This window comes from Ambystoma mexicanum, chromosome 3q, assembly GCF_040938575.1.
Source record: "Ambystoma mexicanum isolate Mex_15411 chromosome 3q, UKY_AmexF1_1, whole genome shotgun sequence".
NCBI classification, from domain to species: Eukaryota; Metazoa; Chordata; class Amphibia; order Caudata; family Ambystomatidae; genus Ambystoma; species Ambystoma mexicanum.
The window spans coordinates 32451142-32468910 of record NC_090926.1 but is presented as its reverse complement, the minus strand read 5'-3'; the positions used below and the strand labels follow the sequence as shown (position 1 = coordinate 32468910).

Below are 17769 nucleotides of genomic sequence, written 5' to 3'. Positions count from 1 at the left end.
GCTAATTAAAAGGTTCTTGATTAGCAAACCCATTTGAATAGCAATGTTGTACTCTTATTTATAATGTCACCAGAAATTATTTGTTCCCAAGACATATAAAATAAGCAACAGTACAGCCTTTTTGTATACCACTGAAGTGAGACATTCGCGAGAGGAGGAAGGCCTTGCAAACTCTTTAAAATTTTGTTAGACCTGCATGTCCAGTAACTTAGTTTACCTGCTTGACCTAAGAAAAATTACCTCTGCAACAGATGAAAATATTTTTAAATGTGCTTTCTTTAAAATAGTGCATACAAACAACATTGTTTGGCACACTGTTGCTACCCAGAGTTCAGCCATGCACAGTAACACTTTTATTTGACGTTTACTACAAACAAAGTAAATTTTAACGTTTCAAGCATCCCCTGCAAATGTTGCTCGCTCTTCATAAAATCAACAAATGGGCGATTAGACTTTGCGAGCCCAGGTTGAGTGTCTGTAAAAAGTAAAACGTTAACTGCATGAATGGACACATGGATATAAGGCTCTGAAAACAGTTTGGCCAACTCTCTACCAGAGGTGCAAATCTACAATGCAATCCTAATTATAGAGCAAAGCCAGCTCTGGAGGCTTACTACAGGGATGGTGTTGCAGTAGATCTGTAGAAGTACAGACTGAATAGAGCTTCCTGATAACAATCTGAAAGGTAAACTCAGTTTTGGTGGGTGGGTGGTGGTGGTTTATATTCTGTGTGTGCATACGTTTGTTGCAACGGACCAGATGATTGGTGGAGCGAGGTGCTTAATTTTCATCCACTATGTAAGAACAGATTTTGATCTGCTTGCTCAGAGAAAATTTAGGGCATTTCAGTTTTTTCATTTTTTCTTTTTTTTTCTTTTTTTTTTTTTTTAAACTTCTCTTTATTGGCAAGGAACAGTGGCAGGTACAGAACACATTGCATGGTCAGTTAGCATTTTACAGTTAACACATTTAGAGTAGGCAGTACACGGGCAGCATATGAGCATATCAGCAGCTGGTGGAATAGGCCTACCGGAGTTACCCAGGGCCGGACTGCGCCTCTGCCCGGTCCGGTGTCAGGGGCGAGGATAGGAGCTCTAAGTCAGCTTTATTGTTCAGGTAACTACAAAACTCTGTCCACACATTTTTGGGGCGAGCATTCACAGGCAAGGAATTGATGTAGTCCTCTTCACACATTTGCGTCCAGGTAAGGGCCTTTAACCACATCTCAAATGCAGGGGGGGAGCAACGTTTCCAGCACTGTGAAATGCATCTTTTTGCCATCATGGCCCCGACACTCAAGAACCTGGCAACTCTTTGCCCCACTTCCCTCCTACATCCCAAAGAGCACAGCAAGGGGGTCAGGATCAACCCGGAATCCCACCATTTCCGAGAAGGCCTCCAATACAGCATCCCAGAATGGAGCCAGTGTCCCACAGGACCAGAACATACGGGTATGGTCAGCTTCACCGGATTTGCATTTCGGGCATACATGGGGTTGGTTACGTGTGAATTTCCCCACTCTGAGCGGTGTAGTACAGGCGGTTGAGAAGCTTATATTGCATGCATCTGAATCTGGAATTGAGGGAGACCTTACGTGTATGTATGCACATTTTGGCCCACATTGCATCGGTAATTGCCAACCCTAATTCATTGCTCCATGCTTCCCGAAGCTTGTGGGATGGTTCCGCCGATTTCGCCATGGGTAGCTTATAAAGGGCAGATATTATGCCCTTAGCTCCTGCAGAGTTAGCTATGTAGCAGATCTCGGGGGATTCCGAGGGTTCATTAGGATATGAGGGCCACATTGCACGTATTGCCGCCCTGAGCCTGAAGTATTGCAGCAGTTCCAATGCTGTATTAGAGTGTCCCAGCTGCCATGACTGTGGGGTGATGAATTTCCCTTCCGGGAACAGATCAGAAAGAGCCCGATATCCTAAGTTCAGCCAGTGTCGCATGAGGAGTTTGTCTTGTGTGGGGGCAAGGCCAGAGAATAGCCATATGGGTAGCCACTTGTAATACGGGCGGCATTCAGAGTGGGATTGCAAAATCAACCTCCATGCCATGATCGTGGTGGCCACCGGATCAGCTGGCGCGTCAGTTTGGTATGAGTGGTAAAGAATTGGGGACAGAATGTTTACCTCCTCGCTTGCAAGGATCTTGATTTTGACATGAGGGGCGTGGGGGGTTTGAAAATGAATACCAATGTGTTGCGTGCTGGGCTTGCGCGGCTATCCAATAGTGAGTGAGGTCTGGGACATTGAATCCCTCTCTCTCGTAAGGTAATCATGTGCTGCCACTTCCTGCGGATGGCGCCAGGGTGTCACAAAAACTGGGCACACTCGGCGTGTAGGTTTGTGAAATAGTGCTTCCCAGGCCAGAGCGGGATGTTAGCAAATATGTATAGAAGCTTCGGGACTATTATCATTTTGATCAGGGGCAGTCTTTCCGAGAGGGACAGGGGCAGGTTGCGCCATCTAGTCATCTTGGATTCTGCATATCACGCAGAGGCGATATAGTTGTCAGCCAATAAGGAGGATCTCGATAGGGATACCTGGACCCCGAGATATTTGATGCCTCCCGGGGACCACCGGAGTGGGAATTCGCATGTCGGTTGGGGAGTTGCGGCTGTGAGAGGAAAAATGTCTGACTTGGTATAGTTTATAGTGAAACCGGAGAGCGTACCGATTTTTGTTATCTCGCGGATGATCGGGTCTAGATGGACGAAGGGCTCTCTGACATACAGGAGAACGTTATCCGCATACAGCAATATGATTTCAGGTGTCGCGCAGGCGTATTCCCTTGCAGGCATATTTGTGCCTCACGCTATTCGCCATGGGTTCAATAACCATTGCAAACAGGGCGGAGAATGGGCATCCCTGGCGTGTTCCCCTATAAAGGGTGAAGGGAGCGGACATGTGAGAGTTGACCAGAACTCTCGCTGCTGGGTTTGTATACAGCAATTTGACGGAAAGTAATCAGGGACTGATTCCCATTTTCTCTAGTGCCGCCCACATGTATTGCCAGGAGACCATATCGAAAGCTTTTTGGGCATCCAGTGTGACGGCCACCGCTTTAGCCTTGGGGTCAATCCTAGAGATGACATTAAATAGCTGTCGGATATTTAAGGCAGTGGAGCGAGCAGGGACGAAGCCGCTTTGGTCTGGGTGGACCAGGTGTGACATGATGGGGAGGAACCTGTTTACGATGACCTTGGCAAATATTTTAGTGTCCGTATTTATAAGGGAGAGGGGGTCTATAGGAGCCACACTCGTCCAGGGCCTTGCCCGGTTTGGGTAGCACGGTTATAATGCCCTCACGCAGGAATTGGGGAAGAGTGGCCAGGCGCAGCGAGTCAGTCCAGACTTTGTGCAGGCGCGAGGTCAGCAGTGCAACATGTTCTTGATAAAATTTAGCGGTTAGGCCGTCCGGCCCGGGAGCCATGCCTTTAGGAAGGGCTGAGATGGCCTTGGTTATCTCATCGGGGGTGATGGGGGCATCTAGCTGCTCTTTGATGGAGCGAGATATATAGGTCCTGGGGATTTGATCCAGCAGGAGGCCGAGGTCATGCAGGTTGTGCTCGCACTGTGGACTGTAGAGGGCGGCATAAAATTCGGCAAACGTCTCAAGGATGGATTGGTCAGACCAGAGCTGTGTGCCGCTGTCATCCTTGATACCGTCGACGCGAGATCTGCCTCCCTCAATTCGGGCCAGCCTGGCCAGGGTACGACTAGGTCGTTCACCCTCGCCATATTTCCGTGCCGCAGTGGGCCGGGCATAGTAACACACCTCCCTGAGGGCATGTGACTCAAAGGATTCTAGTTCCGACCTTATCTGCGCCAATATGGTTGGGGTGGGGGCAGAGCTGTATGGATTCTCCAGTTCCTTGAGTTTGGTTTCAGAGCGTTGTAGGGAATTCTTGATGTCTCTTAGGGCACCTGCCTCCCTGGAGATACACATCCCCCTAATAAAAATCCTAAAGGCCTCCCATCGGATCCCATCAGTTGTTTCGTGGCGCTTGTTGCTATCAAAGAATGTGTTGAAGTCTGCCAGGATGATTACATCCTGTAGTGCCTCTGATTTGAAGTGTTGAGGGCGGGCAGGTTGCATCGTGATCTCAATTACCCCCGGGGAGTGGTCTGAGAGTGTGCGTGGTAGTATCTGCATGCCAGAGGTTTTCCCTAGAAGTTCCGTTGTTATGAGGAATAAGTATATTCTAGTGCGGCTGTCGTGCACAGAGGAATAGAAAGTGTACTCCCTAGTTAGCGGGTGGAGTGCTCTCCAGGCGTCACATAGGCCAACGGAGGCCATGTGTGTGCGGAGTTGGTGAGCGGCTCTGGACATAGTTCGAGGTGTAGTGCCCGATCTGTCTAGCACATTGTCTAAGATAAGGTTCATGTCCCGCCCCTCCCTCTCCCCAGATGATTGGGATCCCAATATACCCCATAAGCAGGGTGACCACAGAGTAAAAAAAAAATCGGGATTTTTTTCATTTTTCTTTTTGATAGACCACACTATACATGCTTAAGTGAGTGATATATAAGTGATATATTAGAGGCAAAAGTTGGTCAGTTAAACTCTCACTGAACATGGATATGTCTGATGCGTAGTGAATACTACTTCATAGTTAGTAATTGTGTTTTTAGTTGCAGAAATGAAACTGCAATAGTCTTGAAATTATCCAGAACTGATTCTCTTTATTCAAAAAGTTATTTGCAGAAGCCCTGGCCAATGTATTTCGGACTCTGGGTCCTTTTTCAGGGCAGGCTCTAAAAAAATAAGACAGTTGTATAACAACTTCTACTAACAGTATACTGATCAGTATTATAATTCACAAAATAAAAAGTAACATAGTAGATATTAAAGCGTACCTGTTAAACAATCAATCTCACTTCAGACTTGTAGAATACGCTTGCCTTAAAGCAATTCTCACACCACTTTATCTTAAATCCATCAATGTAGATTTCTTATTGAAAATGAAACATTGCGCAGTTCTGTAATAGAGACCCATTTGTCTGTTCCAAACATACCAGTAATACTTGCAACAACACTCTGTATTCTAATGTGGAATGGTGAATCTATTACATTGGCCTTGATCCACTCGCCCTGTCATGTGAAAAGCTGTGGAAGCTGAGTTTATTGTTCATTAGGCAAGGGTACTATCCTTTTGATCCCTGTAATGGGTGTGCTAGAGAATCTTGGTCAAATAGCAGTTGATTGTACAAAATAAATGTGCCCAGCAACGTGGCTTTCCGTACCTTTCGAATGAGCTTATCTCAATACACGGGACAGCTTACCTCTGATCGGCATGAAGATACAATCTCTTATATGCGTGCAAGGTTGATCTCCTGTGCCCCAACTGGTAAAGAAGCCCGCCAATTTATACGTTATAAACTTGTTTGCATTTGTCGGTTTTAAACATAATAGCGGTGTCTCACTTGTGAATGTTTTGATGTGGCGTACCAATAGTAAGTGGCCCCGGTGGTTGTGCAGCATCTCCGTGTCAGCAGGCGCAAGAGTTGCCATGGACATGGGGACGTCGGGACCAGTGTGACCCCCAATCTTTTTGATGTAATCTGTTTCATTACACGCTGATCTAGAGTGCAGAAAGTTAAGTGGGCGTGATCTGCTGATCATATCATAAATTCTAATGCATGTATTGCAGACAGCTGATGTCTATTGTTAATACAGGAGGTAATAAACCGATCGAGATGATTATCACTTTGTTTAAATGTGATATTCAAAAAGTAGATTAATAAAGAAAAAAATAGATTGGTGAACAGAATTCTTTTTATTTTAATATTCTCTGTAATCACCTGGCTTATAAGCGCATTGATATGGGATATATTACAGATGACTCCCTCAGAATATATGGAAAAACGAATGTACTGAATGCAACCATGCATTTTGAAGGCATTTTATTTTGAAGGCAAAATACTGGGTAAATGGTATTGGATAGCATACTGGCGGGCTTGTGCTACTGGGCTGCTTGCTGTGGGCGGGTCGGGTGGGGGTGGCTCCTGCTCCGTTTCTGTATTCGTTTTAAGGCCTAGGCACTCAGGTGAGATAGGGGGCACACTTGTTTGGTTAACATGCTGTGCCTGCAGTCTGTCAGGTTTTTATACCATGTTTATCTGTAAAAGTTTCCTAAGGGGAAAAGCTCACACAGCTTAGTTGGCTGGTAATCATTACCTTCATTAAAAAAAACTCATAACTAAATATTAAGCTGTCCAGGCTCCAGTCCTAGAAAAAAGTGGGAAGAGTCTGACATTATGTGAAGGGAAGTGCCTTCACAAGAGGGGGGCATATTCTACATTTAAAATGTTGTTACAATTGTCTTTCCCAAATGAGCAAAGTGCACAGGAGAACAGCAGTCCTATTCTTTTGTTGGCACAGTGTAAAAGGTGCACACCCTTTAATGTCCAAGAATCTGTATAAAACGTGAGTGACCTCATAGCTGTGCAACCTTGGTTGAGCCCTGACTGTGGCACGGTTTACTTCAAATGGAGGCAGCAGTGTATTTGTTTTGTAAATTCTTTGAAAACACACAGGAGGACACCGTCCAGCAGCGTAGTCCCTGGGCTTGCAGCTCATGTAAAAATAAAATGTGAACTGCACCTTTAATGCATAACCGTGAGCTGACTTCAGTGTAGTAGTACTAAAAGTATTTAACTTTGACAGACCGGCCGATCTGTTGTTTGTCAGTTATAACTTGTATAGCAAGTCCTGCCTTTTAAGATCACCTCACTTTGCATTCTAGTATTTGTAGTCAAATAATTTTAAAAAGAAAATCTAACCATGTTCTAAAAGCTCAGAAGATATTTGGAGCATCATATGGTGGCTTTTACTTATTTGAAACAAAGACTAAGTGTGAAATACTATTGGTCTTTATTGATTGCAATTAACTTCCCATTCATTTGAAAATAATGCCCTAACAAAATTGCTAATACTATACCGTTGGATTGCTAATGACAACATTTTTATTTGACTAATCAATTTTGCAAATCTAATTTATGCCTTTAAAGGAAATGACAAAATAACAGACATGCTTTTGGGAATTGCCCATTGAAAGTGATGGCTGCTGGCTTCTTACCCCCAACCCTGTGTCTCTTTGCCATGGGCCGCTGCCTATGTTTACAGTTCCCTACATACAGTTTGTGTCGTGCTGAAGTGCCATCCAAGTACTCGAGCAAGGCTTATTTTGCCTCTCTTCCGAATCTACGTTACTCTGTCCTTCTCACTTCGGGGAGACTTTAGCCTTTCTTGCTCCTCAGTCTGAGGTCTTCAGTCTCTTTACCCACTCTGCGGCTCTGCTCCTTCTCACTCCCAAGCCTGGGGTTTGTCCTTCTTTCCCGATCTCTCCACACTCGGGGGTTTCTTCTTTCACCACTGCAGGGTTTGCCTCCATCTCTACCCTCTCTTCATTCTCTAGCCACTACTGCCGCTTTTCCCTTGCCTGCCTCCCATTCCACTGGAGCCACCACATACCTGCTTGCACCGAGCGGTGCTCCTCTGTAGGGGTGTGGAGTCTGCATGGGTGTCCTTGATATTGAAACGCTTACAGGACTCGTCTACAAGACTCTGCGTCCTCTTCTCTTGTGCTTGAATGGGGTGTGGCCCAGTAGGCATGTTCTGTGGGGCTTTTCCATGGCCCTTGAATTCTGTTCTCGTGGTTGCTTCGGCTGCTCATCTATGGTGCCTGCCTGCACTCTGGTAGTGCGCACCATGGGCTGGGGTGCTGTATCTGGCCTTCTTTTTCTCTCTGACGAACCACACCTCCGCTGAATTTTTCAGCACAGTTGAATATGCCGAGACTCTCTCCTGATATCTCATCTAGGGAGGTGGCTTGCCCGTCTCTTCGCTGTCTTCCATGGAGATTGGCATTGCATGGGTCAGAGACCTAGTTGGCCATTATTGAAAGGGTTGTATGATTATCGTACACCCTACCCCCATAAAAGTGTTAATGTATGGGGGGAGGGATGGTGACTCTCTGGCATTTTCCTTCCCGTAAAGCATCACCTCCAGAGGGATTTGACTTACCCTGTCTCCTTGGCGGTGTTTAGAGCAGCAGGCTCACCCCCTAGTGCCAAAGGCGGTGTCTCTACCTTGGGAAGAGGGGACAAAATCCTTGGATTCATCAGTGGATATTCCCAATTTGAAAATCTCATTTATATTCCCCATCTAACAATCCTAGTATGAATTGGCTTGGCAACATAGAATGGATGACTTACTCTGTGTCCCTTAAACTGGTTCCCCTTCCTCCTTTTCCCTGCTTCCTTTTCACCTCACATACCTAAATCTGGCTGCCACTCTCAGTTGGGTCACAAATCGCCCATCCACAGACAATACTCTGAGACGGCTATGTAGGTAATGTGTGACGTATAAAAAGAACAGGAACATCACACCCTGAAACCTCTGTTTCAGCCATCACTTTTACTTGTTTCTTTCTCACAGGAGGATCATGAGCGAGTAGAAATTCTGCCCTCTGGCGAAGGACAGCAGGCCAACCAGAAGCGCATCACCACGAACTACATGACCAAATACGAACGTGCCCGGGTTCTGGGTACTCGCGCCTTACAGATAGCGTAAGTATGCATGTGACTGCCATCTGTGTTCTAGTTTACCTATTCATATGTCAATTTTAATGCTTGTGCGTCGCCCCCGCCCTCCAATCCAGGGTTCTTAAATTGCATATAGCCCAAGTATCCCACCCTGAGCCTGTCCTGTTGGAATTGTTTGCTAGCCCTGTCTGCAAATCATTCTGAAAATGTTTTGACTCCATCTAATTATTTTTTGAGACCCATTGCATTTATTTATTTTGTATTCTGGGGCTGAGGGTCAAGCTTCAAGCAACTTTTCAGGTATAATAATTATCTTCTCCCTCCCCTCCCCCAAGTTCTCCAATACACATAGCACACCATTTGTTACTCACCGAGAGTTACTCCCAAATGGCTATTGCATGTTTTGAGACCTTGTGTAATGTTCAGCCTGTATGCACATGAACAACACTTGAATGGACACATGAAAGGTAGGCTTGGTTAGAATCTTTACAAACTAGAGCACCAATGCTTTGACTTTAACAAAGAGTGGGAACCGACAAGTGAATTTTCGTAAGTTTGTTGCCCATAGATCTGATTACACAAGGACTCGGCCACATCTTATTAGCAGCATCCGAACAGAGTTTTTGAGTGAAAACTGATGCTTCATTAGCACAACGTTTCACTGGATCACAGGCAGATGTTCTAGGAAAGAAAGACCAGAATCGTAATCTAGAATTCGTGAATCCTTTGGTTTGGGTTCCTTTGTGCATTTGTATTTGTGTGTTTTAAATTAAATTGGTTGCTCTAGGTCCACCAGCCACGATCTCCACACAGTAAAACAACCTTGGATGCATTATGGATGCGAACCTGACCCTATTACATCAACTCTGTGACAAATAAGCTGCTACTTACACATTTGCATTTGCCACCTCCCCTGCCCCCTGAGTTGACATGGTGGACACAGCACACACCCCATTGAATGCATCTCAGTCAGGCCTTTATGATAAGCTCTGCAACACCATTTCCAACTAGGTGTCTGTCTTACTTCACTTGAAAAGCAAGCACGGCATCACAACGGAACCTAAACGTATCCAACCTGGGCATGGCCCACCCAACTTCATACGTACGCAATAAACGCTACACTACTGCACAGACACCCATAACACTCATCACCACCTCCAAGACAAAGAGAATGTTAACATTTTCTGAGCAACTTTTCCTCCATATTATACTGCTCCCGCCCCCCGTGGTAACCTTCCAGCTTCATTTGACTGGCCTTTTCCTCCTATGTTATGGAGAAACTAACCTTTCCTCAAGGCTGTCGGTACTGGGTAACGGTTTCCCTTTTCTTTTTACTTGTTAACTGTTTTGGGTAACCTTTTAACACTGCACAATGCATCTTCCAATGTTGTGCAATGGGGTTTCTTTTATATGACCCTCGACTACACTCAAAGGGATGCGCCTAAAGCCAAGCGGGTGGCAGCAGTTACTTTTGCTGTATATTATATGTTAGCTCAACTGCATTTGGCTACTAACTACTAGTGTCCTAACATGGCAGTGGCACGTGATTTTTGCTTGTTCTTTTGCACATTGTTTGTTGGTCTTCTTCCTAACTTGCCAGGTTAGGAAATTCCTTTTTTGGTCATGCGCTTCCCCGGGAAAGCCTTGCTTTCCATGTGCTAGTGCAGGGCATGTGTGTTGCAAGCCAGGAAGTGGGTCGGGACTAGCTAGTCCCAATACACAAACTGGTTTCTGTGTGTCTCGAGTATATGCATGAGTGGCACCAACAGTGGTCGCCGATTGGATCATTACTGGGGTGTGTGTGAAGAGCAGATCTTCATTGGTTGGGCTGAGTTTCGTTACTCGCGTGAGTTTTTCCATATGAAGAGTCATGCAGCCATTTCCCAGAGATCCTGCAAGAAGCCAAGTATCCTGCATGGCTGTGAACACTTCGTAAGACCTGTGGGCCAATCCCGAGACGGCCCGATGGCCAATTTCTGCTGCAGTCCCAGTGGAGCCTTGTCTGGCTAGTGATCTTGGAAGACTTGCATCGCCGTCATCGGGTCGCCGTAGCAGTGGTGGGAACAACCATGCTCGACTTCTCCTTGGTACCTGTCGACTTAGTGTCTTCAGAAGTGTTTCTGGGCTATCCAGTGGGCTGACCAACTCCAATTTGGGCCCCTGCACTAGAAGCGTTGTTCCGTGTTTCTACTCGGAACTCGAGGAGTCGCCAGCTTTCAGTGTCCTAGCATCGAAGGGATAGAGGACTGACTTTGACCATCACCTCTGTGTTCCCTGCTGTCTCCATGCATCCTGAGCGTCGCTGAAACTGGCTTTGCTGCATCTGGTAGAGTGCTCATCCACTGGAACAGGTTGCACCAGTTCTTCGCCCTGGCAAACACTTCTTGCACCGGCAGCTCCTGGGCTTCTGCGAACAGAACCAATGGTGGGAAAATGTACTCGGTGGACCCTCCAATGACCTGTCAAGTCTATAGAAAATTTGGAGTATGGGGATTAAGTTAATGCGGTACTTGCCTGCACCCCTATCTCCACCCTTTAAAGGTTTTCTAACTTTTAAATAGGTTTCAAACTGTTTGATTTTGGCAATACTTACTGAATGACCTCCAAAAGCTAGGAACAGTCTTGCTCACCAGTATACGTCTTATTTTGACTTTTGGACTCTTCTTCACACCCACAGGACCCGCTCCCAAATTTTTTACAGCTCCTAAAACGTTAAACATTTGGGCACAAGGCCCCATACAATTTAGGGTTGCCGTCTTTAAGTGAAGATTGTTATTCCTGTGGGCTGTCTCTGCAAATACTAATTACTTGCGTACCCTTTCAGGTATTATGCAGGTGAATTGATTACTTGGTACGTACTTACTCTGGTTGTATATATTATCTCTGTAAGTGTGTGATATTCCTACCTGCTCTTAGTCCTTTTCATAGTGTGTTCTTTGGCCATAATAAATATAGTATTTGTATAACTATTTGTCTAAGTGTAATCCCTGATTGCTTACTTTTTGGACTCCTAGCGGACCCCTTACCACACTTGCCTTTCCGGAGACTCAGCCTTGACCATGCTCCATGCTACCCTGATTGGTTTGGTTAAGCTCCCAGTGTTCATTATAACTAGGTTGTCCTCCTAAACCTCTGTCCACCAGGCCAGAATTTAGAAATCCAGTCGAGATGCAACTGAGCCCCCATGCAAAATTCAGACCATCCGTTCATATAATCTGACACTTCTACTCCCTTGTCAATTTGTCAGGCCACCCATTCCCTCTGGGCTGCTGCTAGGGACCTAGCCGCTCCCTACCCACCGTTGTACTGGCTAAAAATGCACACACGTATTTTAGAAATCCTTTCTTCACCTCTTACATCTCTACCGTCTTCCAATGGGCGTTCATCCCCACAGCGCTTTGAGGCCATACCAAGGGCAGTATACAAATGCCAGTTAACATGACTATTCTAGTGTCTAGCTTGTCTGTCCAGAGGATATCATGCTGGTTGGTGTGGGTGCAATAGTACAACCTCTTTTTATGTGCTAGGGAAGGAAAACACCATAGCAGATTGCTTGCCTCAGTCATCCGTCAAGGAAGTACTAATCACCCCTACTATCAGCAGACAAGACCGATAACGGACCACTCGAAAGCGTGGTTCTTTGATGTTCAGAATTCTCTAAAGTAGGCTCATGTTTTCAATAAAAGATATCCTCTAGATATCCGAGGGATAGCAAGGTGGTTGATTCAGTCCTGTACTCTAATGTGACATGTGATTTAATTTCTTTCTGATGTTATTTGCTTTAAGAATTATTGCCATAAATTTAGTTCCTGCTTTAACTAACACTACCTCTTGTCAGCGGCTTGGCCAACCAGAGAGCTATGAGGACGTGAATCCTTAGGAGCTCCGGCGGCCACCCTAGAAATCCTGCAATAAATCCTGCTTTTTTTCGACGTGAAACGAGACAAAAAGATGCCCAGCAACTTGGCAAGACGAGGGGACCGCAGATATGAAGCGTGACCGGGTGACCTTGCATAGAGAGGAAGATATGTGTCCCAAAGCGCCGCAGCGTGAGCTGGAAGAAGCATTGCCAAAATGGGCGAATGAGCTCCCTCGCCCTAAACAGAAACACCTCCTGCTGAACACTTCACCCTATGCCACTGCGGACACTCGCACTGCCAGAGAGTGTCATGCTGCCGTCTTTTGGTGGTCGCTGGCGGTTATGGAAGGCTTGGCGTTGGCTGCGCCATTAGAAGTTCCGTGTGTTTTTTCTTTCACTTCCTGGTTTGGCGGTCTAGTCTTTTTCTTCTGTGTGTCTTTCCTTTCACTTCCTGGTTTAACGGTCTAGCCTTTTCTCTTGTTTCCGTATTTAACCACGACCCTCTCTGGGCTCTGTGCGTTGCAACTTTGTTTCTTTCGCTTTGTTGCTGTGCTATTGTTTCCAGTACTTTTGCCTGTTGCCTAATTTACTCAGTACCTAAAGCAGTATTCCTTTCTACTGCTTCTTCCCCTTCCTTGTATTTCCCTGTTTTTTCCGTTCTATCGGTTCCCGTGCCTTTCGGGGCTCCTCTATCCCTTCCTGTTTTCCGGATCACGTTCCGGTATCTGGCAGTGGTGTGTACTTCCATTCCGGTTCCTCGGGCTTCTCCTGCTTTAACTTCTACTATCCCGGACTAAAACTACAGCTTTGACTTCATCGGAAAGACTTTCTGTTTTCACCTGCATTCCGGACTCACCAGTCAACTCCTCCGGCACTGACAACAACATCCGGTGAGAGGTTTTTTTAAGCGGCTGCAAGGAAGTTCGGATCTTCTGTCATACATCTCCCGTTTTAAACGGGTGGCTGCTGACGCAGGCTGGCAAGAGAACGCTCAGTACACCATCTTTCGCAGAGGATTAAGGGAGGACCTTAAAGATGAATTAGCAAGGGTTAACCGACCAGCTACTTTAACCGACTTGTGGTCTACTGTTATTCAGCTGGACTTCCGCATCTCAGAACGACGGTCTGAACGTCGAAAACAGCGTGGATTTCCTGCTACACCTGATCCTGGGATTTCCTCTCCCTCTCCCACCTGTATGTCGAAAGAGGAACCAATGCAAATTGGGACTACCCGAGGGCCACTTACCTCGGAAGAAAGAAGAAGACGCAGAGAGAACAACCTGTGTATGTATTGTGGATCCAATCAACATATTCTTAGAGACTGTCCTAACGTGCCTCCAAGACGTTCGGGAAACGCCAGTCCTCGGAACTAGTTGGGACAAGTTACCGAGGGGGATTTCCTGGTCCCTTCGTCTCTTTATCAGTCACACCCACGCCGTCCACAGAAGACAACCATCTTATGGTAGTTGGAGTAGAGTTATGCCTCTCTAAGCAGTCCTATGAGGTATTGGCACTATTGGACTGTGGTGCTGCCGGTTGCTTTATGGATTTGGTTTGGGCGGAAAAGGTTGGCATTCGCCGTTTGCAAAAAGACGAGGATCAAAAGGTGGAGGGTGTAGATGGTAGACCACTCAGCTCGGGCCTTATCACTCATACTACACCTCCTATGCAGATGAAGATCCTACATCACAACGAAACCATTCAATTTGACCTCATCCGAGCAGCACATTTTCCATTAATCCTGGGAGTCTCGTGGCTTCGGAAGCATAATCCGACCATTGATTGGACAAAGAAACAACTGTCATTTACATCAGCTTTTTGTCGTAGTTCATGTTCCTCACAGACCCAACATACTACGATTCATGTTTTTCCGGAGTTAAATACTAGTTCGGAGGTATTAAAGGTAAACAGCATCCCCAGAGAATATCTCCGCTACCAGGAGGTGTTTACGGACGATGGTCCTCAGAAGTTACCACCTCATAGACCAGAGGATTGTCAGATCGTTCTCCAGCCCAACGCTGTTGTAACTTTTGGAAGGATGTTTTCTCTTTCCCTTAAGGAAAAGAAGGCACTTAAAGAATACCTGGATGCTAATTCAGATCATTGCCTGATCCGACCTTCGTTTTCTCCTGCTGGGGCTTCACTTTTTTTTGTTCCAAAGAAAGGTTCTGATGAACTTCGCCCTTGCATTGATTATAGGGGTCTGATAGGTATCCCATGCCACTGATCGGAGACATTCTGGAAGCTGTTCAAGGGGCGAAGATCTTCTCAAAGATTGATTTAAGAAGAGCCTACCACCTTTTGAGGATACGATCCGGTGATGAATGGAAGACAGCCTTTCGCACTACCTTCGGACACTATGAATATTGTGTTATGCCGTTTGGACTTGTCAATGCTCCATCTGTATTTCAAAGGTTCATGGATCGCATTTTCTCCGATCTACTTTTTCATTGTGCTGTCGTCTACCTCGACGACATTTAGGTTTATTCTAAAGACGCTCAACTTCATGCTAATCATCTCCACCAAGTCCTTCAAAGATTGCAAGACAATCTACTCAAGGCCAATGCTGACAAGTGCATTTTTCAAGTCTCCGAGGTCAACTATCTTGGCTTTATCCTGTCTTCAGAAGGTATCCGCATGGATCCCGCTAAGATCGACGCCATCTTGCAATGGCCAACACCTCATACCATCAGAGACGTCCAAAGGTTTTTAGGTTTAGCCAATTTTTATCGCAAATTCATCCAAGGATTTTCGCATCGAGTTCTACCCATTACAAGGTTGCTAAAGAAGTCATCCATGCCCTTTACCTGGTCTTCTGAGGCAGACCGGGCTTTCCAACTTCTCAAGGAGGAATTCTGCTCTGCCCCGGTGGTACTTCAACCAGATCAGAATCTAAGGTTCATTGTGGAAACTGACGCCTCTTCTGCAGCAATTGGGGCAGCTCTCCTACAGGAACATGAAGGGTTAGAATATCCCGTTGCCTACATGTCCAAAACACTGAATGACAGCCAGACACACTATTCGGTAATAGAAAAAGAACTACTGGCAATGAAATCCGCATGCGAAGAATGGCGACATCTCCTACAAGGAGCTAATCATCCTTTTGAAATCAGAACAGATCATAAGAATCTTAAAATTCTGCAAAAGATGGAATGCGTCAACTCACGTCAAGCTCGCTGGGCACATTTTTTCTCCCAATATGATTTCGTACTGACTTACTTACCAGGTTCCAAGAACATACTTGCTGATGCCCTTTCCAGAAGACCAGATCCAGACAGGGTTCTGAAGGAATTTCCCAGCCTCATGCTACCAGAAGTTAAAGTGATCTGTTCTGTGGAGTCATTCTTGGACAGAGTCCGTAAGGTCACGCGGTCCACTTACCCTCTCCCGAAGGATCTATCCATGCAAGATGGTTTGTTTTCAACAACAACGATTATTTCTACCAGACAGTTTCACCCGTCAGTCGGCTTTAAAATGGTGCCATGATGATCCAACAGCAGGACACAGAGGTGTAAAGAACACTTTGTAGTTGCTTCTTCGCAGGTTCTGGTGGCCTGGGATGGCCAAAGAAGTTACAACCTACGTCAAGTCATGCCCGGTATGTTGTCGATCCAAGCACAGCACTCAAAAGGCAATTGGGTATCTCCAACAACAGGACCTTCCAAAGAGACCCTGGAGCGTTATTTCTACAGATTTCATTGTGGATCTGCCACCTTCAGAAGGTTGTTCATGCATCATGGTAACGGTCGACTGCTTCACTAAGATGGCACATTTCACTCCCCTGGCGGGTCTTCCTACTGCAGCTGAGATGGCGGCTGTATTTGCCAGAGAAATTTTTCGCTTACATGGTACCCCGGACAAGATTATTTCTGACAGGGGATCTCAGTATACCTCGAAGTTCTGGAAGGAACTTTGTGAAAGACTGGGTATGGAACGTGCTTTGTCATCCGGTTTCCACCCACAGACCAATGGACAGACAGAAAGAACGAATGCCACTCTGGAGCAATATCTCCGATGCTTCACTAATGCCCAACAGGACAACTGGGTTAGTCTGTTGGTTACTGCAGAGTTTGCCTATAACAATGCAAGGCACAGTGCCACTGGTCTCAGTCCTTTCTTTTGTTCCTATGGTTTCCATCCCAACTTTATTCCTTCTCTCTCTTTTCCTCCTTCTACAACTCCATCTGTTGATGCCCTACTTACCAGTATCTCGGATGCTCACAAGTCTGCCACGATTTGCTTGCGAGCTAGCAGTCTCCGGTACCGATCTTACTGCAACCTTAAGCGCCAGCCGGTTCCGGCATGGCGTAAGGGTACCAAGGTCTGGTTGTCTACTAGGTTTCTGCCTCGTTGGCTTCGCCCCTCTAAACTATCTCCCCGCTATCTGGGTCCTTTCCCTATACTTCACCAGATCAATCCTGTGGCTTTTCGCCTCCAGTTGCCAAAACATATGCACCGTCTCCATCCGGTGTTTCATTCCTCTCTCCTAAGGGAATGCAAGGGTGATCCCTACCGTCGCACTTTGCCACGAGATCCGGTTCCCAAGGTGGTTCCTTCTGATGAGTATGAGGTGGCCTCCATTCGGGACTCCCGCTATCATCGGGGTCGCTTGGAGTATCTCATCCACTGGAAAGGATATCCACGCTCAGAGGACTCCTGGGAACCGGTGTCTCATGTTCACGCTCCGGCGTTGATTCAGCGGTTTCACCGTCTGTTCCCGGGTAAACCGGGGGGGGGTGCCGCTTGGGAGGGGGCATACTGTCATGCCGCCGTCTTTTGGTGGTCGCTGGCGGTTATGGAAGGCTTGGCGTTGGCGGCGCCATTAGAAGTTCCGTGTGTTTTTTCTTTCACTTCCTGGTTTGGCGGTCTAGTCTTTTTCTTCTGTGTCTTTCCTTTCACTTCCTGGTTTAACGGTCTAGCCTTTTCTCTTGTTTCCGTATTTAACCACGCCCCTCTCTGGGCTCTGTGCGTTGCAACTTTGTTTCTTTCGCTTTGTTGCTGTGCTATTGTGTTTCCAGTACTTTTGCCTGTTGCCTAATTTACTCTACCTAAAGCAGTATTCCTTTCTACTGCTTCTTCCCCTTCCTTGTATTTCCCTGTTTTTTCCGTTCTATCGGTTCCCGTGCCTTTCGGGGCTCCTCTATCCCTTCCTGTTTTCCGGATCACGTTCCGGTATCTGGCAGTGGTGTGTACTTCCATTCCGGTTCCTCGGGCTTCTCCTGCTTCAACTTCTACTATCCCGGACTAAAACTACAGCTTTGACTTCATCGGAAAGACTTTCCTGTTTTCACCTGCATTCCGGACTCACCAGTCAACTCCTCCGGCACTGACAACAACATCCGGTGAGAGGTT

General features: G+C 46.3%; 1 protein-coding gene across 1 annotated transcript in view; it reads left to right on the top strand.

Annotated features, from left to right (window-relative positions):
- The window catches only part of POLR2F (RNA polymerase II, I and III subunit F), a 156702-nt gene that overhangs the window by 24231 nt on the left and 114702 nt on the right, over positions 1 to 17769 (top strand). The window contains exon 3 of the mRNA XM_069652996.1: positions 8452 to 8582. Coding sequence (XP_069509097.1) covers positions 8452 to 8582 — 131 coding nt within the window. The remainder of the gene's footprint in view (positions 1 to 8451; positions 8583 to 17769) is intronic.